A 23,322-nucleotide genomic window follows, 5' to 3' on the forward strand; every position below is an offset into this window, starting at 1 on the left:
TGAAGTATGGTGGTTGTAGCATTGTAAACGAATTGAAGTATGCAGGGTTAAAAAAATTAATATTATTGTCGACTGTAGTTAATTATTGAAAATTTCAATAATTTAAGTTGTACAAATTAATGTAGTAAATATAACCAAGAAATATTATAGGGAAACGTGATTAGTGTTATATTATATTTGGCGCTTCTTTAATGCTCCTGATTTAACACATTTTGACGGACACTTTTTCATATAAATAGATAATTCTCCTTGCCTATACCCTCAATTGATCAAACCCAAAACCCTAAATTACAAATCAGAGTGTGAACAATCACGAGTATTATCTCTATAGTCTATATAATCCCATACAATAGATAGGTTTTTTTGGGGTTTTCCTCAGGTCTGAGGCACACTATTTCAAATGGGTGGTAGTTTTTGACGTTCCATAAGTGATTATAAATCCTATTTAGAATAAAATATATTAATTTGAATTTTGCATTTTATTTCGCCATATTTCATTTTGAGTTTAGGGGAATTTCACTTTTGGAGTCGGTAATCCTGAAATAGGGAAAAAGGGCGGGAAACTTAAGATCGGTCGCACGTAAATTTGATAATTTTTCATTTTATTTTTAAATTTCATGTAAATATTTAGATATTTTGATCAGATAAATTGTAGTTTGTATATATTTTAGTAGTTAGTTTTTATTAAAGTGTTAATTTGTTTATTTGTGTAAATTTCATCCTATTGGTAAGTCTTCTTTTCTTCACTTTTCTATGATATGATGGACCCCCCGGATGATCCTGGGGGGACAGCCCCTGATATAGGTCATGTAGTGACAATTTCTAATAATGACGATGGTAGCATGATGGATACAGATGGTTCTGTGTCTCAGACATCTAGTGGCCGTAAAAGAGTGTCAGCTCGACCCAGAATATGCAGACACTGTAATAAAAGACGACGAAAACACCGTGGTGATAGGAAGGATATCAAGGAAAGTGATTGCAAATGTGTAAACATTAGTGACAAACAAATTCTTTCCAAAGTCGATTAATGCAATAATTCTTCTATAGTAGTAGAGACCATACAAAAAAATAACACAGACACTCCACAACAGCCACAGCCCGCTGTTATATAACTCATTAGATGCTGCTCCTTTTGTTGTACACATTCAGAAACAGTATTCATCTCCCAATGATAATATTACTTTACATCCAGTTACATTTGGACGTTTTCTCAAAAGAAATTCTATTAAAAATATTGTGAATGGAAGTTTAAAAAGGATAGGCCGGAATAGGTTATCTATTTCTTTTTCTAAGTACCAAGATGCAAATGACTTTGTTGAAAACAAAAATTTAGAAAATGAAACATATAAGGCTTTTATTCCATCATTTTCTGTGAGTAGAATAGGAATAGTCAGAGGAGTACCAGCTGAGTGGTCCGAAGAGGAAATAAAAGATAATGTTTCTGTTCCTATTGGCTGTGGCCCAATCATAAAAATTAGGAGAATAAAACGAAAGATGATGATTGATGGACAAAACCATCTTAAATGTACTGAGTCTGTGGTATTTACTTTTGATGGACAATTTTTGCCTAAACGAGTGTATATGTGCTACACTTCTCTTACTGTAGACTTTTATATATATCCTACTATTCAATGCTACAATTGTTGTCGGTTTGGTCATGTGAAATCTCAATGCAGATCTAAACCAAGATGTTTTAGATGTGGTCAAGGACATAGTGGTGATAACTGCTCTGTTCAAGATGATTTTATATCTTGTTGTTTATGTAAAGGTTCCCATATTGCAACTGATAAAAAATGTTTAGAATATGAAAGACAAAGAGCTATAAAGGAATCAATGGCTAAAAACTGTATTTCCTATTCAGAAGCTTCAAAGATACATCCATCTGTCTCTCGAATTTCATATGCAGATACATTACTCTCATCACCTAACATCACTCCTAATACTTTTCCAACCCAGCATCAACGTTCAACACCTAAAGCTATAAACAATACTTCATATAAAAAAACTGTTTTTGTTAAACCAAAGCCTCCACCTACACTTAGCAAAGGATATGACAAATCTGCTCACCAAGAAATTTTAAGGGATTTTAATATCCCCCAACCCCCTAATGGATGTGCATTAATTAACAAAGAAAATGAAAATCCTTTGGAATCCTCAGTAATTGATTTAATTATTTCGCTTATAAAATCTCTTAGTCAATCGAATGAATTTTCACCATCCAACGCTGCCTTATTAGTTTCTGCAATTACTCAAATTTATAAACCAAATAACGGACAAAGTTCTTCAATGGAATTGTCAAAGCATCACTCCTAAAAAAAGTGATCTTATTTATTTATTAAATAAATATAAACCTTATATCTGTGCTCTTCAAGAGACATGGTTGAAACCAGGATCTTTATTTAAGATTCATGGTTATTCATGTCTCAGAGAAGATCGTGTGGATTGGAATGGCGGAGTAGCCATGCTTGTGAAACACCTTCCTTTTCTCTCTTCTCTATTCCTTCTCACAGTAATGATTTTTCTATTATTGCTGCTTTAGTTGAAAATATCTGTTATGTATCTATTTATATACCTCATCCTTCTTCTGCAATCTTAAATGAAATTAAAGATATTATTTCCATTCTTCCAAAGCCTTTTATGATCCTTGGTGATTTTAACTGTCGCCATGAAACCTGGGGTTACTTATCTTCTAATAGTTATGGTAACACATTAATAGATATATTTGATTCAGTGAATTTGTGTATATTAAATGATGGTCGTCCTACACGACGTTCTCATCCTGACGAGGGCCCAAGTGCTCCAGATTTAACAGTCACTACACCTAATCTTGCTTCTTCTTTGTCCTGGGATCCATTACGATCTACTTTTGGTAGTGATCACTTCCCACTATTATTATCATTTCCAACCTGCAATAATAACAATAAAGTATTACATAAAACATATTCTCCTCGTTTAAAATATAAGCTTAATGATGTTGATTGGGATTTATATAAAGATCTAATAAAAAACAAAATTATTACACTTCCAAAAATTAATCCAGGTACAGAATATCAGTGTGCAGATTCTTTAGCAAGAATCTTTATTGATGTTGCCAATGAGATACTTCCAATTAAAAATAGCTCTTTGGGTTTTATTCCTTCTCCTCCTTGGTGGGATAACGAATGTACCACAGACTGAATGTACTGAGGCAGTAAAGAGAAGAAAATATGCTGAAATTACATACTGTCAATTTTCCACTGATGAGAATTTTGAAATTCTTACAAAGAGTATGTCAGAAACTTCAAAATTTCTAAAGAAAAAGAAATTTGATGGCTGGAAAAATTTCTGCTATTCAATATCACCTGATGTCAAACCATCTCTTGTATGGCAAAATATAAGACCTGCATACAAAGATTCATCTCCAAAATCAATCCCTTTTCATTTAGTTAATAGCTTTTTAGATAAATTGGCTCCACCTTTCGTTCCTGAAGACTTAATAATTGGTTACCCTGTAATAAATATAAATAATGATAACTGTTTTGGTGTATTGTCTCATGTTAAGGATTCTGCTCCTGGACTGGATGGTATTCCGTATTCCTTTATCTCTAATTTGGATGACGATGCTTTATTTTATTATTTATCTCTTATAAATTCCATAGTGACATCTGGTAACATCCCCTCCACGTGGAAACGTCAAGAAATAATTCCCGTACTGAAACCTAATAGGTGTTCTTCAGACCATTCTGCCTATCGCCCAATCGCACTTTCTTCTGTTTTGATGAAAATTACAGAACATCTTATAAAAAATCGTTTAGAATGGTTTGTTGAGCATAACGGTCTATTGTGTGAATCCCAATTCGGTTTCAGACGTGGGAAAAGTACTATTGATAGCTTAAGTATATTCATTTCTGATATTCAATTATCATTTTCAAATAATAAATCAGTAATAGCTGCGTTCTTAGATATAAATTGTGCCTATGATAATGTCGTAATAAGTATTTTAAAGAGTAAGCCTTTACAACTTAATATACCTCTGCTATTAACAAATTTTATCATAAACATGCTTACATAAACATGCAACAGACGGGAAGTCAATCACTCGACTTGTTTCAAAGGGCCTCCCTCAGGGATCAGTACTTAGCCCAAAATTGTATAATATTTATACACACGATTTAAAATCATCACTACTGTAAATGTTCTTCAGTATGCTGATGATCTATTAATTTACTGTCGTGATATTTCTATTGAAAAAGCTAGTTCTTCTATAACACAACCACTGATAAATTAAAAAACTTGGTTGGACTTAAATGGCCTTGATCTATCGCCTGAAAAAAGTACAATAGTTTTATTCAAGAGATTAAGAACTCCTCCTCCTATTTCTATATTTTATGAGGGTTATCAGATTCCAGTTAAAGATAATGTTAAGTTTTTGGGAATTGTCTTAGATTCGAAACTAACTGGTATCCCACATTGTGATTACCTAAATGCTAAATGTGAGCGTACTCTTAATATTTTAAGATGTCTGTCAGGTGTTTGGTGGGGTGCGCACCCTTTTTGCATGAAATTGTTATATAATGCTCTTATAAGAAGTATATTAGATTATGGTACATTCTTGCTGGAGCCTGGTAGTGTTAAGGCATTTAAAAAATATAGATCTCATACAGTCCGAAGCTTTACGAGTAGTTTCTGGTGCTATGCGGTCAAGTCCTATCAATGCTCTTCAAGTAGAATGTGGTGATCCTCCACTACATCTACGTCGTCAATATTTAGCAGACAAATTTATATTCCGATCTTTTCAGTTTCTTAACCACTCTCTTTATAACAAACTTCAGAAACTTTCTCATTATATAGATTCATCTGCATATTGGTCAAATAAAAAACCACCTTGTCTGATCAATAGTTTTAAAAAAATTATCAACATAAAAGCTCCTATTCATCGATCCATTAATTATCCTCTTTTCAGTAATAGCTTTGAAGCATTAATGTTTCTTCCAGAAATTCATTTTAACTCAGATTTAAATAAGCACGATATTTGTACAAATTTTTCGTTTAATCTTCTTAAAAATACTGTTTGGGTTGATTACCATCATATTTACACAGACGCGTCTAAACATTCCTCCTCGGATCCTGTTGGTGTAGGTGTCTATCACGCTCAATTTAAAATATCACAGAAAATTAAACTACCTCCGGAAACATCGGTGTTTACTGGGGAATGTTATGGTTTTTTTAAGGCTATTGAATATATTATTCTATTTAAACTTCCAAAAACAATAATTTTCTCTGATTCTAAAAGTGCCTTACAGTCTCTCAATAGGTTCCCATTTAAATCAACAAATATTTCTTCTGTTGTCATAGAAATAAGAAATCTATTAAATAAAATATGCAATCACTTTGGTCTTTCTGTGTTGTTTGTATGGATCCCCGGCCATAGGGACATTCCTGGTAATATAAAAGCAGACCAACTAGCTAATGAAGCCGTGGTCGATGGCGACATTTTCCCTTATAAAGTTTTTTGCCAGGATCTAGGTGCTCTTCCTATAGTTCACCTTCAGGATTGTTGGAATAGATTTTGGACTGAAACTGGTCAATCAAAAGGCAGGAAATATTTTAACCTTCAGCCACTTATTTCATTTAAACCATGGTTTTTCCGTGCCAAATGCAATAAGTTAGTATGTTCTTCTATCATAAGAATGCGTTTAGGTCATGTTTGCACTCCTGTTCATCTTAATAGATTAGGCATTGTATCTACAGACATGTGTCAATGTGAATCCGATAAATGTGATCTAGATCACATTTTCTTTTCATGTTCTCTATACGACCGCTCCTCATACCTGAATGATCTAATATCTCTTAATGTTCCTTTTCCTACCTGTATATCCTGTCTAATTATATATCCATGTAAATTTTATAAAAGATTGTCATCTTTCATTCTTCAGAATCATATTAAAGTTTAAATATTTGTAATATTTTGTAAGTAGCAAGTAGATATGTATATTTATGAAATTTTTAATATCCGTTTCAATCCTCTTTCTACTTATCTGATCCTTTCCCGTGTTCCGTATCCTTTTTTAACTTAGTTTCCCAATCTTTTAATTTACGTTATTGGCAAAAAGTAAACGCTATTGCCAAAATAAGAAAAAAAAAAACCTGAAATAAAACCAAAGAGTATAATAATATATAGGGAAAAGAGAGCCCTCTCTACGCATTATGAGCTGTCTATTTGAAAACTAGCGCCATCTGAATATTGGCCCGAAAATAACTATATATTAGCTCGAAATTATGAAATTCATTTATAATCTTGTGACGTAATTAAATAACTAACTCTCCTTTTTAATGTAGGTATTGCAATTTTTTACCATGTTGAAATTGCGCGTAGAGTTAGTTATTTAATTTTGCCACAACATAGAACATAAAGGATAGGATTTAGTAGTGTTGGTATGAGTAATTGAATTGATTGGGTGGGAGAAATAAAAAGCAATGTTTGCATATTATGTTTTGTTTTTATAATGTTTATGTTTATCATAATATTGTTGGTTTTCTTTCGCCTTCACCCACATATGTTATGTTTCCTGACAAAATTCGATTGATCGATCTGCACCACCTTTTAACCTTGCTTTGAAAGATTGTCCATTTTTTCGCAAGCGCGATATTTCTGCTTGAAGATGCTTGATCTTTGTGCGCTGTGGAGCCATTAGATCTGTGAAAGAATGTTTAATTTACAAATTGTATAGTATAATATATGTATTATATGGTATTAAATAAATGGACAATATGAAAAGGGATTCAGTCTTCAAGTCTATATATATAAAAATGAATTGCTGTTCGTTAGTCTTGCTAAAACTTGAGAATCGCTGGATCGATTTGGCTAATTTCGGTCTTGAATTTTTTGTGGAAGTCCAGTAAAGGTTTTGATAAGAAGAAGAATTCAATATGTACAGCACGACGTCTGTCGGGTCAGCCAGTAATGAATAAAAATTTCATTCCCACACGGACATTAGCTGTTCTCAATCCTATCAGGTACTAATGCAGCCTTCATCAAAAAAGACATTTGGCTCAATAGTCTTATGTCATGTCATGCATTAATCTGCTGTTATAAAATTACTGTCACATTTATGGTTAATGTTTGTTAAAAAAAGACCTTTCGAATTTCTTATTATGTTTAATTACTTATGAGTGTTGTAATATTACATCAAAGCCCGCCATTGTCAGATGTGCTACTCCCTAACTTTGCTGACTTACATACTACAAAATAAATGATGGGCCATTACAAGAGTCTTGCTGATTTTTGTCCCCAGCTCCGGGACTATGAGGGAACTACTTTGCCCACCTAAACAAAAAATCATAAACTATGTCAAATTTCATACAAATTTATTCAGCACTTTTTGGATAAAAAAATAAAAAAACAATATTTTCAAAAGAAATCAGAATCTTTCCCATTTGTAATATTAGTATAATAATATTAATACCTTTTCCAGGTGTTCTTTCAGGCTTGCTAATAAAACTATAATTATGTTCCAGCATCAAGCACCTTGAGATGCATCTGAAATTGGAAATAATACTTATGTAATGGAGAAAATAATGGAGAAAAATAAAAATAAAACCAAAAATCAAATCATAATGAAGTAGCACTCAGAAAATGTAGAACCAGGGCAGCATTTCTTAAGAGTCTAGAGCTCAAATTAAATCACAAGTTGAAATAAGCTGTCAAACAAAACCATTATAGAAAAAAAGACATACCGACACTACTCACAAAATTTAAAATTATAAAATTTTGTTTTTATATATGGTTTAGTTGTGTATAATAGATAGAAATATATTATATTATATAATATTTTGGTATGTGTTCAAAACAAAATATAATCATTAATTTATATATTTATTATATTTGATAATAGCTAACAAATTGAAAAAAATATGTGAATTTTACCTGCAGCCACAGGTTGGAATGTTGTTGAAGTTGATGCTTTTTCTAAAATAAAGTTGCTCACATATGGCTCTGTAAATAATAAATATAATAATAGATTAATGATTATTTATTATTTGTATGCCACAGAGAACCGGAGAACTTTTATTGTGATTTGTAAAATTTTTTGTAACTGAAATGAAATTATGAAGACTATATTATATGAAAACATGACATAAAGATCAAGATCAAATGTGGGATTTTCAATCAATAACATTTTATGGGCCCAAGATTTTAAAATTACAACCAAGAAATACATCAAAATTTTGTATATGTATGTCCATAAATATCAATAATTTTAAGAAGATACATAAAAGACATGGGATTAAAAGCAGAACAAAATCAAATTGTCAATGCCCTTTGACTGAGTTTGACTTTATATTCTTTCTGAATATTTTATTTGAAATAGGATATAATATCACTTACAGAAAGTCAGTACTACCTATTGGAAAAAAGTATACCTCAGACCTGAGAAGTAAGGGCATAAGATACTCAGCGGGCTTCTTTTTTTTACATAAAAATATGGTGACAATGTTAAATGATATAATAAAATTTATTATTTAATACCCTGAGGGTGGCCGCTCCATGCCATTGCTGTGGTATCATTAAGAATGTCACTTATGTTATAGTAACCTTTGACATTGTAAATAAGTTTTAAAAATTATTTACCTGAACAGTCTTGCTGTATTAGTGTAGGCAGTAAATGTTGTGTGGATGAAGCTTGTCCTAAGATTACTTGACTCTGTAGTTGTCCTGAAAATTAATGTGAATATGTAAAGATTATGTTTCATTATTTAATGATTATCATAGATAATGAACCAGTTTCAGCTAGAAATGCAACCATTGAATTTTGTAATCACAACTGTGTAAGAAAATCAGGTGTTTCCAGAATGATACAATGTACCTTCAAATTAGCCTTAGCCATTGATTATGATTTCTGTGTCTGTCAGAAAAGTGTATATCACAAATTCTCTTCTTCTTATAACATTCAAGATCAGATGTTTAAGGGTTTCCACCAACAAGAATGACCCAAGTTTTAAACTGCTCAAGAAATTGACAGCATCTGGGAAACTATGCATAGGAATTTGCATTCTGTCATCTATGCATTTGAAAATAATAAATAACATTATTAAATAAATATCTTCTTGATAAAAATGGTGTCAGAAGCCAGCACAGCTGTCAATTATTATTAAACCATATAAGTCAGGGGGAGTCTGAAGTCTGACATAAGGTGATTTGAGGGATTGGAGTTTAATCTTTGGGGCAAGATACAGAAAACCGGTATGTTTATAATAGTTTTAACCATGATTGCAAATTAAATCTACAGACCGGTAGTAGAACCTGAGAGTAGAACAAACCTTATATGATACTTTATTTATCACAAGAATAGTCAATAAACTACTATTAAGATTTAAGAGAATAAATTACTTACCACGGAGCGCACAACCGAAAGCACAACGTCTCGGCATTACACCAAAGTTCATAAATTCCACAAACAAAAGTGTCTCTATCACAAAAAGTAGAAATACACAGGAATAAGGAGATTTTTGGAGTGAATTCGCAACAGCAAGGCGGAGGAGCACAAGGCTCGACTCGACGCACTTACACTTCGATTTCAATACCAAAAATATGCAAAATGGAACACGAGAGCTACATACATGTGCAAACTGCAAACGCTAGAAGTAGCCGCAGCGTTAGCAACTTGAAGTGGACTGACTATCGTACCAGGGGAGTAAAAATTATCGTACATGGATCGAAATTATCGTATTTTTTAGGATAATGTCTATTATAGATAAATAAATCATATAAATTGTAATATTGATATGCACGCAAGTACTTCTTTCTTCACTTAATTTGAATAATTGCGTTTGTCAGAGCGAATACAGACATATAATCATAATAATATTACGAAATAACTGCCAACTTTTCTACACGAAAATATACGATACATATGAAGTGTGAACATAATCGAACTTATATTCTCTTGTTCGCATTGGTAGATGCTATACTAACCAATAAGAAAGCGTGTACAGCAGGCGCTGGATAAAGTTACAGTATCGGCAGTGGCGAAACTTAGTAGAGCGGATCGTAAGGACCAATAGGAATAGAGAACTTGTATTTCCCGGTATTTTCCCAAGATTTTATTGGACAAAATAAAATCATGCTACTGCGATTTAGACTATCAACGCATGAGTGAAATAATATAAATTCTCAAATTTTGCATCATAATAGAAATTATCGTACAATCTGCGTACGATAATAATATGCTATCGTACATCGTACGTAGGCACAAAATTATCGTATGTGTACGATAATTATCGTACGGTTCCGAACGCTGAGTAGCCGCCATTTTATGACCAGTGGGCAGGTTTCAAAGCGAGTGACAGCTGACAAAGCTTTAATTTTGGGGCCAACTATCAGATGGCACTACAGTTTTCTGAAAACGTCTCTTTAAGGCGACTGTCCCACCCCTGAATAAAACGTCATTGTCATGTTGAAAATTAACATAACCTAAAACCTTAAATATTTTTATTTACAATTAAAACGGATTTTGTTGTTGTAGATTTTTTAAATTAATCTTTAAGTAAAATGTCAAATAAAAATTTATTTTTTAAGTCCGGGTTTGTACGAGCTCCATTGCAAAATGGAGCGGGTCGTTATGTATGTCAGTTGCAGCGGATTGTGTTCAAGTTCTGTAAATCGAGTGGAGGTAGCCGAGGCTTGAGGTTTGTACTGAAAGCAAATTCAAAAACATTTATTTTCAAGGGTCTGCTAATTGATAGCTATCAGCGTACCCCTGTGTGTTATTTTATACCGGTATGTTATGATAGCCTGTATGAGTACCACAGCTGCACTTTTATGCCGTCAAGCACTTGAAGCAGTAATGTGCAACCACTATTAATATTTCAGTTTGAAGCGTTTTGCCGCAACTACTGTAACTTTTTATATCTTATATTAAACTTATATCTTAAAATGATAAGTGCAATTGGATACAATCACCTTAAGTGAATGTCACAGTACTGTGAATAAATACAAAACTGAAATAAAAACTTGCATATGTCAATTAGAGTATAACAACATCCAGATTATCAGGGATTCGGATTATGGGTTCTATAAATATTCTAGGCTATAATAAAGCAATAGATCTCATAGAAATCTTAATAAGATATGATCATCTGAAACACTGTGTCTCAGGTGACTTCTAGACTTTTATTATGTTAGCTAGTTTCATTTTAGTGGCTTTTCTGCGGACACTCTCTAGCAGGTTTATGTAATAAGGACCCCATACCTGAGTCACTCTAGGATCATTACTGCCTGGTTGCAAATATTACATTTGGCCGGATTTAGTTTTGATTATCCAGCTGCCCAGAGTGGGTTGTAATAAAACTTACCATTATCAAGAAGAATAAAGAAAGCATATTTTTTTGTTTATTTATATATTTGAACTACTAGCGATTTTACATAATTAATATTTCTTACAGTTTACATTACAAACATCCAAAATCATTTTAAGGTGAACACTACAAGCTAGTTTCACTTATCATTACTTACACAATCTAAAAGCAAGTTAAAAACAGGCATCAACTAAAACCAGAGAAAGTCAAATAAATAAACAAAAGTAATTTAAAAGTCTGCAATACCTTATCAATTAAGTCTTACCAATTGAGAATTATTTGAAAGATAATTTAGGGAAACAATTAATAATAAGTACTACATTAAAATATAATATGTTAGTTATTATAGTATGATGGGCCACTTGGCCTTTCATTCTCAGGACTGGCTCATTATTTTAATATATTGTCGGGATAATTGAGTATTTTATGAAATGAAATGAAATGAAATTTTATTTGCAGGAAACATTATACTTAAGGTGTTAACAATATAATGGATAATCCAATATGTTTCGTCAATTGACATGCAAAATATGTTACAAAATTGTCTAAACACTAATCGTACTGTTATATTGAAACATGTCAGATTTCACAATGATATCAATAATATTTATAAAATGAAATTTTAAGATATTATAATATGAGACGTAAATAACTTAATAATTCATTTAGTACCTATGTATAATATTAACAAATTCAATGTCATAAAAGTATATTAATTTACATATATTATTATCAAATAGACTAATTCATTTTGTATTGAAAAATTCATTTAAACTATAGAAGCACTTATTTGTTAACCACTGATGCAGTCTTCTTTTAAAAACTTTGAACGGTAAATCTTTCAATTCATTGGGCAATTTATTATATATTTTCACAGACATGCTGAAACAATTTCTACTAAAAGATGCAGTTCTACAGAAGGGCATTATGAGTTTATTTGGATACCTTGTGTTTAAAACCTTCTGGCTTTTTTTTTTATAGAAATCACACATATGTTTTTGAACAAATAGGCTTATTTCATAAATGTATAGGCATGGCAGCGATAGAATTTTCAATTTTTTCAATAGCGGTCGACAAGAATCTAGGGGGCCGGCTCCACAAACCGCCCTGATACACTTCTTCTGTCCAATAAATAAATGCCCTTTGCTCACCGAGTTGCCCCATATGACCAATCCATATCTTAAAGCTGAAACCACGAATGCATGATATGCCATTAGCGCTGTTTTTTCACCTATTGTTTTTGATACGCGTTTGAGGACAAATACATGTTGGTTAATTTTTTTGCTAATTTTGTCAACATGTGATTTGAAGGACCACTTGCTGTCTAAAGAAATACCAAGAAAATTTACAAGTTGTGCTTCTTTAATATTCTCATGTGGTAAATGCATGCATGGTATATGCATGCATTTGCCACAGTTCAGTTGATTTTTTTTTACACTAAGAGACAAGACAAGCATGACATTCAGCTGAAGATAATTGATACGCCCCACCCATTACAATGCAGTGCCAGTCAGAATTCTTGAAAAATCTAACAATTGAGCATGTCATTGAGATATAAGATTTTCAGTCTCATTTGCCCAGTAAATTTACTAGCTACAGCGCCCCTCAGACGGAAATACAATAATGCTTATACATTACTGCATCACTACGGAAATAGGTGGCGTTGGGGTATCTATAATCTAGCTGGCATCTTGTGCAAATGAGCCTCCCACTGGTAAACAGTTTTAGTTGCATGCCGTTAGATTCACACCAATTGGTAAGTTTATTTAGATTGTTCTGTAATAGAATCAAATCACTTGGTGAAGAAATTGCTCTCGATACTTTTAAGTCATAGGCATATAAATATAATGTGGAGTATTCATAACAAGAGACCATGTCATAATAATAACCCACCTGGCAAAAATCCATATTGATGCTCAGATACGTAATGTTTGAAATGCATTTGAATTATCAGACAAACTAAAGATTCAAACACCTTTGTGAAAACCGAAAGAGTCTATATAGGCCTATAGCGTATGCATATTTCTTTCTTGTCTTCACTCTTATATATTGGAATAATGTTTGCTTGTTTCCATAGAGCTGGAGAAGTACGCGAACACAGCGAGCCTTTACAAGTGTCTTTACAACTGTCTTTTGCCATTGCTGTTGTCCAGTCCCACACCTTTTGCAATATTGAGACCTTTTAGCTTTTTAAAGGATCCCTTCTGATTTATATTTATGCTTGCAAGATTTCAACTAACGTCTAGATAGGGAATCTAAATGACAAGAACTTTGAATCATCAAATACCGAAGTAAAATAACTAGAGAACATATTGCAAATTTCCACTCCGCTAGTTGAGGATGTAACTTCGTTACTCATTGCAGCTGGATACAAGTCAAAAATTACTAGGTTATTCTTTATGAACGTCCAAAATGCTTTCGGATTTTTCTGAATTTGCTTTTCCAAGTCTTCAATAAAATATTTGTAGTAATCACGCGAAATTTTATTACAACGATCACTAAGCACTAAGATTATTATATATTTTTAATCGTTTTAGCTTTTTGTGTTATTTTTTAATTTTTTTTACATCCATATGATTATACTAGCTGACCCGGCAAACGTTGTTTTGCCATATAAAGTATAATTCACGCGATAGTTTTATAAGTAATAAAATATTGCCTATATTATAGCCTGTACATCATTTTGTTCTATTGTCAATAGTTTTTGCAGCGCACGCAAAAATAGGTTTTCGATTTTACACCTTGTGTTACAAAATAGCAATTTTATTACGGATCCCTAATTTTGAAAAAAACATAGCCTATAGCCTTCCTCGATAAATGGACTACCCAACACTGAAAGAATCATTCAAATCGGACCAGTAGTACCAGAGATTAGCGCGTTCAAACAAACAAACAAACACTGCAGCTTTATAATATAATATTTATGATTATATGGTATGTTTTTAAAGTGATAACCCTCACTTTTAGGATTAATACACAAATAAAATTTGAAAAACAAAATTCTATGAACGGTTAGCTCAGTTGGTTAGAGCACCGGCACAGAATGCCGGAGGTCGTGGGTTCGAATCCCGCATCGTTCACAAAATTTTGTTTTCAAATTTTATTTGTGTATCCATATGATTCATTCATGAAGAGTACCTACTTCTCAAAACCTTTCATCTGTGATAGTAACCTGTAAAATCTTGTAGAATACTTTTAACCATATCATTTATATCATCTCGATTCAATATCTTATCCCAAACAGTTCCCTTTTAGTACTCATTCTTCGAATCAAAACCGGCTTTATAAAAATTGTACTGCTCGTGTGAAGTATTAATCGAAGAAGTCTAGGTTGCCTCGCATTAGGTATACTAAGATTTCAAGGGGTTGCATTGCGTCTGGATATATAAATAATAATTTAAATCACCTTACCTTACCTTCTTCTTTACATTATTATTATTAATTACAAAGTTAATTACATTAGCATTTAGTACAAAGTCTAAACACACATTGTATAGTAAAAAAAAGTGAGCCGTCACGAGACGCCTGGCAAGATAATATTATAATATACCAGTCAGCTTATTTTGGTTTAAGGTGACGCATTGATAAACAATTATTTGAAATCGGGTGCCACGCCCCCATGAGCTCCCCGCAATCAGTTCATATCCCGGTAATTTAGCAGCAGCTATCGTGCACTCGGGCCACGCGAGCGGCCCGTCTCGCGTCTTAACTCGCGCGCTACTCTGTCGTGCGCTGCCGCGCTGGGACATAGACGTCGTGGAGTCGCCTTACCTCTATTTAGTTTTTTATAATGATTTGAATATTTTAAATTTTTGTAGACAAGCTGATATTTTTTGTGGTACTATGTCGATAAAAATAATTTGACGGCATGATAAACATTAAGTGATGAACAAATACCTACCTACCTACAAACTTATATACATACAAACGCCGGATCTCATATTCACTGCTATATTGTTATATAAGTATATATATTTATATATATATATATATATATATATATATATATATAAATATATATACTTATATATGTTTCGCCTTAGCTCTAACCATTCTCCAGATTCAATCATTCTGTAATATGGTTCTCTTTTCAATGTCTCTTCGCTCTTCATCAGTTTTCATCAAATTTTGTACAAAGGTAGTTTTTGCTTTTTTCAAAGTGTCTTCGTCTAAATCTGGTTTGTCTACTATTTCACCATAATCCAAATTAAGCGTCCTTGGTACCAATAAGCGATTCTTTTTTCTTATACATTTTTTTGTCTTAGCCCTTTTATCGTTCATTGTTTGTTCATGTTTTTTAATAGACTGTTTGGGACTGTGTCCACATATATTTCGATGCACAGTAGATAATAGTTTGCCTGTATTTTTTATTAAATTACAGCGGCTGAGCATCTTGCTTGATAAGATCGTCTTTGAGAATAATTTATTCTTTTTCCGCCAACTAGTTTTGCAATGACGCCATTGAATCTTTCCACAATATTGCTATCGACATCTTCAATTAGACTATGTGCTTTATCAGCTAATTGAGCAACTAGTGTTTTTATTTTCTACCAAAGTAAACTGCCGAAAAATGGGTTGGGAGCTTCTGGATGCATATTATATTTACATAATAGCTGATTACAATTTCCATGACGATTAAAAGCATGGCAAATAGATGCACTTATGTCTTTATACAAACCATCTTCATTCCTGCTCTCTTTGTGAAGTTTTATGGCCTCGCATATATATTTCCTTGACCGTAGTATTTTTTCTTGTGTAAGGTTTTTTCTATCCACCACTTTATAATGTGTATCAGTAGTAAGCTGTTGTAACTTGTTGCAATAATTTCTTAATAAGTGATTGCGACAGTAAATTTTTGCAACTGTAATACCTGGATATGGCCGGGCATCTAATATTTTCGAATAAGTGCTGCTATCACCATCAGCAATAAAACGTGCGTAAACCAAACCATGCATATCAATAGATTGCTTGAACCCTTCGGTTATAATAGTTGACTCCATAGCAGTAGAAGCTCCATCGAAATTCTTATAGCACTCGTGTTCTTTTGGGCTTTCTTGTTTCTTTTGAGCTCTGGCGCAAATACAACAATATTTGTTTTTTACACACATGTACAGGACTTGGCCGAAACGTCTGCCAATAATGGCTGCAGCTCCTGATAACGCTGAGTAATTTGTTCTGTACGAACGTTTACTCCAGCACCCATCTACAATTACATCAATCATTGGTATTCCGTCTTTCGTGACTTTTCCTTCTTTAATTGCTTCTTCTCTTTCTCTTTCACCAGCTAATTTCATTTCGTCCCAAGCAGTGTCCTCCCAATCCCTACATATATCATTTTGAGTTTTATTATAGGTATATTCTGACATAATAGGTAAACCTACTGCTGCTGAAAATTGTTTTAATTGCGCATGACCACAACCTGCGGCCATTATACCCGCAACAGCATCTTTGTTCACATCATCCAATGACGATTTTATTTTATTTTTATAATTACACATCATACATACATATGTGTATTCAGATTGCAATCCTATTCGATGTTCAGAAATTAATTTCATTGTAGATAATCCGCATTTAAACAGAGATTTGTGTTGAGAAATTTTTACAAGTTCTGATGTGAAATGATTAAAATGTATCATTACGCCCCAAGTTTTGTATTTCAGGCTGCATCTGAAAGATACAGAAGTATTTATTTGTTTATTGCGGGTCTTGTATGATCTTCCTACTTTTGTAAGGACATGCAATGTAAATCTTACCGTTACTTCAGATGTGCCTTCAACTATATATGGAAGTGCATTACTTTCTTCACATTGATTTTCAGGTAATACGTTTGAAGTCTGGTCCTTTTCCTTATATTGATTTTCTTCTGTCTAAAAATTAAAAATGTATGATTGATTATTTACATTCTAGCCCATGACCAAAATAATCACTCTAGTAAAAATACTTTGTTCGAATAAAGCTACGATATAAAACGAATAATAAAATTTTGTTTACCATTGCTTCTGATTCGCATTGCGATATATTTGGAGGCGCATCATTATCATCTAATTCCATCTCAATCTGAAAGATAAATTAAACACTTATGATATGATGTTATGATTAATTTATGACCGTTCAGGTCATGTTATAAAATGTCGTAAAAATAAACTTACTGTTGTTTTAGGCGTTTTTTCTTCAAAATAACATGGAAGTGAGTTCTGATCCTTTTCGGCCGCCCTAAAAAAACAACATTAGTAAACTTGACAAGGCCTGTGATGGGTGGAAGGATTTGATGGAGAAATTTGTCCAGCAGCGGGACAACATTAAAATAGAAAAAAACCGGCCAAATGCGAGTTGGACTCGCGCATGAAGGGTCCCTTACCATTACCTATCTATAAAAACGGCAAAAACGGCACGTTTGTTGTATGGGAGCCCCCGTAAATATTTATTTTATTCTATTTTTTAGTATTTTTTGTTGAAGCGGCAACAGAAATACATCATCTGTGAAAACGTCAACTGGCTAACTATCACGGTTCATGAGATACAGCCTGATGACAGATGGTCAGACAGACAGATGGACGGACAGCGGAGTTTTAGTAATAGGGTCCCGTTTTACCCTTTGGGTACGGAACTCTAAAAACAAACAACACTTTACTTTTACAAATTGACACTTATATCTATGTAGGTAATCATGAAACTTACGTGAGCGTCACATTTTGTAAATCTGCATACGACGATGACATTTCTTGTCTTCTACAAAATAAAATTCTAGTCATGTCTAGTTCATTGGAATATTATTTTCACACACGTTCAAAACTATTATTATGCAGTCACAGTGTGATAAATATGTAGTAGATAATTACATACATACCCTTCTAAAGAATCGATTGTATTCGTTTCAGTTTCGCCTAAATCCAGAGACGACTCCATAGTTTTTCTTTGTTCGGACAATTGTTTCCTAGAATTTTCATATTAGGTTTTTACTTTTAGGTACCCATGTAGGAATAATATACAAAATAAACATTATAATTATGATGAATGGTAGAACAGGGTTTTTCTGAAGGTAGATAGGCAAATACCTACCTTATTATGTTGAAAAATATAAATATATTACCTACCTACATACTTCAAAAATATTTTGTGAATGATTGTCTTTGTCGCTGAGTAGGTAAGGTACCTACTAGTTACCTAAATACTGTTTTTTATGATACCAAATACACATCTTATAAAGAAACTTTTTATAATTTTTAACCTACACACGCAGTGTAGGTAGGTACCTGCACACACATTACTTTGGCATGTACTTTACTTCCCTAGGTACCTACCTGTTCCTTCCTATCCTTGGTATCTACCTTCTTTCTAGTTAGAAAGAAGGTAGATACCAAAGTAAGTAAGGCAACTAGGTAAGCAAGTACATAAGTAGGTATGTGGATTATGAATAGGAATTAGTAGGTACCTACCTACATACTATTCATAATTCAAATAAAAGAAATATGTAACTCACGTTTACTTACCTTTTCTTGACCATATCCTTACATTTTTCAATGTACAGAGCTTTCATCTTCATTTTAGAAACTTTTAACTTTTTTTTCCCATTTATAATAATTCGTAATATTTTATTCAGAATAAGATACGGTTATCGATGCTCGGGAGCTCGATTGGCACAAGTCCGACGCTGACAATGGTCAGAAACGGACTGAGGGGGCCGCCTGCATACAAACAAACGCGAGAGCTAGCTTGAAATTAAAAGTCGTAAGCGCCAAAACAGTAATTCTCGTATAAAATAAAAACTATTGGTAATTATGTAAATTCCAATTACCATTTTGAAAAGGGTGTTTATACTTATATGTATATAAAATTAAGAGCCATAAATCGGTTCCGTTCAGTTGTAAAGTGAAAATCTATGTTTTTATTTAGCAGATTTTGAGTATGTTTTTTGTGCTGTAATAGTTGACCAATCGTGTAAAACCAATTACCAATTTGAAGTTAAGCTCATGAACAACTCAAAACATAAAATATTAATTCCGAATGTTTTGTAATTGCTGAAAAAAGTTGAAATCTCTGATGCAATACCGTCAATGCGTCGTCTTAAAGCGTCATCTAGTGCTATTTGTAAAAACTAGCTAGTGCTTGTATTTCAATAACCCTGATTTATAATGTTGTTGCTAGATGGCAGTAAAAGATAAAAGTCAATGAATTTAAAGCAAGTTATACTTGTTACAATCTAATAGTTTAAATTATATATATATACTATTAGATTGTAACAAGTATAACCTGCTTAAAATTCATATATATATATAAATATATTATGTTACAATAAAATAGGTTCGAATTATATATTTCTTTCATAAAAACTCGAACACATACCTATTCACATAACATAATATAAATAGTTACATCAGATAGATCATAATCATTAGTGTATAAAAAATCATTAAAGTTATTTTTGTGTTTAAACCTTAACAAAGATGTAAATGTTTTAACATTGATGTTAAATAATAAATAGGAAAATCGAAATTATTTTGTACAAGTAATAGGCACAAAAGTATAGATTATGACAGGAACTAAATATGGCATGATAAAAAAATACAATATTACGAATTTTCTCCAGAAACTGATGCAAGTAATACTTATATAAGTTCTGTTTTACCACAATAAACAGAACTTTTGAAAATCAAAGTTACCACAAGAGAAAGTACTAAGTAATACGTATAGATGGCGGTAACAATAATATAGCGTGGCGAAGCGTCGCCACGGCCTGTATCGCCACGCCAACAATTGTTTACCCTCCGCCTATAGATGTTTCACATCAATAAAGGTATTTTGTGATCATTTTCAAGTATTTAAAGAAGATGTAGCTCTCGATGAGAGGCTCTACCAGCCCCACAACACCTCACATTCAAATATATTTTTTAGTAATAAGTTAATTTAAACTATTACAGAGACTACATCGAGCAAGACTTGGTACAGTTCGCGGAGCAGAACCCCAGCGTGGTGGTCTACCTGAAGCCTCGCAGGCATCGCTCACCAGTAGCAGTTGCCGAGTATTGTGAGACGACCAATCCCTCTCTTATCACCTATTGGTTATTTCATTTCTGAAGTCTCTTATACTTCAGGTGTTGTGAGACGTATTGGGTGAGACGTAGTGTGGTCATGTGGACAATACTAGTACGTGGACGTGGCAGGAATCGAACCAGGACCTCCCGTATGAGAGGCGCCGATCCAATTGTAATACAGACACAGTGATGTAATCACGTGCGCGATTTATTTACTTTAATTAGACAAGCACCGGTGACCCATTAGGTTGAACCGTTGACTCGCACCACGGAGCCCTCGGTTAGATGCTCGCCCGCCACCTACCAATGTGTTTTCGGTTTTCTAATTCATATATTGGTTTATAAGCCTCGTTAGGTTTAAAGATATTTATTTATCATTAAAAACATAATATTGTCACTTATATGAGAACATAAAATGATGTAATAATTTATCCGCCGTTCTTTACATTTTCATTTCATACATCTTATTATTGGTACTTAGTATTTATTCTTCTTCACAAAATGTATAATTACACACTATTACAGGTCACTGTCACATAACAAACTATGTATATCACACGTTCGTTTGTCCTCCTATTCCATAAAACCTAATATATATAGGATTCACGATGATGATTCAAGTAGCTTCTGTTCACGAAGATGATAAGTTGAAGGAACAGATGTGACTCACATCTGTTCCTGCGACATAAATAATTAAGTGGAAGCTTATATATATTTGCTGACCCGACAGACGTTGTTCTGTATAATATAATAAATAAAATAATGTTTTTATATGAATTTGTCAATAATATATCATAACATCAAAAATTACTTCGTAAAATATGCACCCTGCTGTCGTAATGAAATTGTTTCACAGCAGAACGGTCAAACCGTACGTCAATAAATTCTCTCATAGAAATTATGTATGGACACATCAAAGGAAAAACAAATTAGTTGTTTTTATTTAATTTAGCAGAATTTTCCTATTTATTCACCTTTTAAACCTTCTCTGGACTTCCACAAATAATTCAACACCAAAATTAGCCGTTCTCCGTAGAGGTTTAGCGAGACTAACGAACAGCAATTCATTTATATATATATATATTAGAATTCTAGAAATGCCTTTTGTATCTTTCTCAATCTTTAAATTGTTGGTTTCTATCCTTTTTTTAATGAAAATAAGGGACAAGACGAGTAGGACGTTCACTGTTGGTAATTGCTACGCCCCTATTACAATGCAGTGCTGCTCAGAATTCTTGAAAAACCCCAAAAATTCTGCATTGTGGTTCCCATAATCTAGCCGGCATCCTGTGCAAAGGAGCCTCCCACTGGTGATCATATTCTATGTTTTATATTGTGGTTTCTGCGACAACTGAGTTATTTCATTGGATAATTCCATGTCTATCGTAGCATCTTCCACTATGCGATTATTTATATTTAAATTATTTCTTTCCAGTGAACGGTTCACGAGTGTGGATGAATTTCAACCAGAAAACCCATTCGGAGATATTGAAATGGATCGAGAACCTTCGCACCCAACAGGATGACGTCGCCGCCACCCGGCTCAGGAAGTACCAGTACACAGATCATCCGTCTATCCAAGGTCCTTGGACGCCGTTCACCTTCAAAGACCCTGAGTTAAATGTGGCTGAACTGCCCAATGTCAAGTTTGGTGCCAATAATCGCTTGCCGAAAACTGCCACCGAAGAGCTGAGGCTACTGTTTGAGAAACAGAAATTGGAAGATGTGAAAACTGCGGAGTAAGTGACTGATGTAGGTTTAATATTGGATGCCGGCCGTCACGCTAACTGCGACGTTATAGGGTTTTATAACGCATTTCTACCTTAATTTGTATCCAAAAGTTATGAACGATGCATGACTTGAACCCCCGATCTCTCGGGTACCGTCCGAGCGCTCTCACCGACTGAGCCAACCGTTCGAGTTACACATCGACCGTAAATCTTGGTATGTCTTGTTCAACACTCAGGTTGTGCCTTTATCTACAGGATCTACTTTACAGTTGATAACCTGCTTAACCCCAATAATTGCATATTAGGAAATTGACTTGAGATGACGCTCTTTCAAATCTAAATTTGTTATTTTTTCAAGTGATGTCCCTCACTTCTGGGATCGTCATCAAGTCGCGCATTGTTCATAAATTTTGGTTACAAATAACAATTAATACTGGAAATGAGGTATAACACCTTAAAAATAACATTTTTTTTTCATTTCTACCTGTTTATAATCTGAATGAGATATTAAATTGAAACAAAAATTACAAATAGCAGCGAAGTTTTATTCGCATGAGAAAACTGGCCACGTGATGTATTAACGGACTGACAAAAAATGGCAGCCCCACTGTCACTCTTTAAATGATATCATGACTTAGTAGCCCAACCCACATATATGGAATACAATAATATGTATTAAACTTTAACCACGAATTCCTTTAAATGTGATATTTGTGGCATTATTGTTACGTTCATGTTGAGACTTAAGATGTCAAGTATGATTAACACAGTAATATAACCGTAACTGTAGCCACGGCAGCCTTCCAACCGAAAAACATTGCTTATGTGTTAAATAGCCTCCTTCTGGTGGATTGTCATTTACTCTTAAAATAATCAAGATAATGTGAATGACGGTACTTTTAATTATTAACTTAGTTATACCTAGTTGTGTATATAGTTAGATGGAATAGAATTAATAAAATTGTTGATCAAGTGTTGTGTTGTCTCTTATTGATTCCCTGGTTTGATATGTGATTATTCTCAAAGTTCTTTATCTTTTTGACGATAAAGCCCGCTGAGTTTCTTCCGCCCGTTCTTCGCAGGTCTACGGAATACAATTTCGAATGGGAGGTAGTTTTTGACTTTCAATAAGTGATACTTTATCCTATTTTGAATAAAAATATATGAACTTAAATTCCAGGAGTTTTTCCCGTTTTTAATAGTACAGAGTTAAAGGG

General features: G+C 33.3%; 1 protein-coding gene, 3 long non-coding RNA genes and 1 other non-coding gene across 5 annotated transcripts; 2 read left to right on the forward strand and 3 right to left on the reverse strand.

The window, feature by feature from the left end:
* Positions 1 to 2,147: 2,147 nt before the first annotated feature.
* Positions 2,148 to 3,336, reverse strand: LOC126967547 (uncharacterized). Its single transcript, XR_007730025.1, has 2 exons — positions 3,024 to 3,336; positions 2,148 to 2,909 (listed from the first exon to the last, which is right to left on the reverse strand). It is a non-coding gene; the product is annotated as an uncharacterized LOC126967547 (long non-coding RNA).
* Positions 3,337 to 6,462: 3,126 nt separating this feature from the next.
* On the reverse strand, positions 6,463 to 9,869 carry LOC126967524 (uncharacterized). The gene is made up of 5 exons (XR_007730019.1): positions 9,378 to 9,869; positions 8,615 to 8,698; positions 7,910 to 7,978; positions 7,449 to 7,522; positions 6,463 to 6,679 (listed from the first exon to the last, which is right to left on the reverse strand). It is a non-coding gene; the product is annotated as an uncharacterized LOC126967524 (long non-coding RNA).
* A 541-nt stretch (positions 9,870 to 10,410) lies between these two features.
* Positions 10,411 to 23,078, forward strand: LOC126967381 (39S ribosomal protein L43, mitochondrial). The gene is made up of 3 exons (XM_050811826.1): positions 10,411 to 10,671; positions 20,262 to 20,368; positions 21,811 to 23,078. The coding sequence occupies exons 1-3, from the start codon at positions 10,535 to 10,537 to the stop codon at positions 22,116 to 22,118; spliced, it is 552 nt and encodes a 183-aa protein (XP_050667783.1). The 5' UTR covers positions 10,411 to 10,534; the 3' UTR covers positions 22,119 to 23,078.
* Trnas-aga (transfer RNA serine (anticodon AGA)) lies at positions 14,347 to 14,420 on the forward strand. The gene has a single exon. It is a non-coding gene; the product is annotated as a tRNA-Ser (tRNA).
* Positions 17,335 to 18,394, reverse strand: LOC126967584 (uncharacterized). The gene is made up of 3 exons (XR_007730037.1): positions 18,022 to 18,394; positions 17,493 to 17,556; positions 17,335 to 17,400 (listed from the first exon to the last, which is right to left on the reverse strand). It is a non-coding gene; the product is annotated as an uncharacterized LOC126967584 (long non-coding RNA).
* Positions 23,079 to 23,322: the final 244 nt, after the last annotated feature.

This window comes from Leptidea sinapis, chromosome 1, assembly GCF_905404315.1.
Source record: "Leptidea sinapis chromosome 1, ilLepSina1.1, whole genome shotgun sequence".
Classification (NCBI taxonomy): domain Eukaryota; kingdom Metazoa; phylum Arthropoda; class Insecta; order Lepidoptera; family Pieridae; genus Leptidea; species Leptidea sinapis.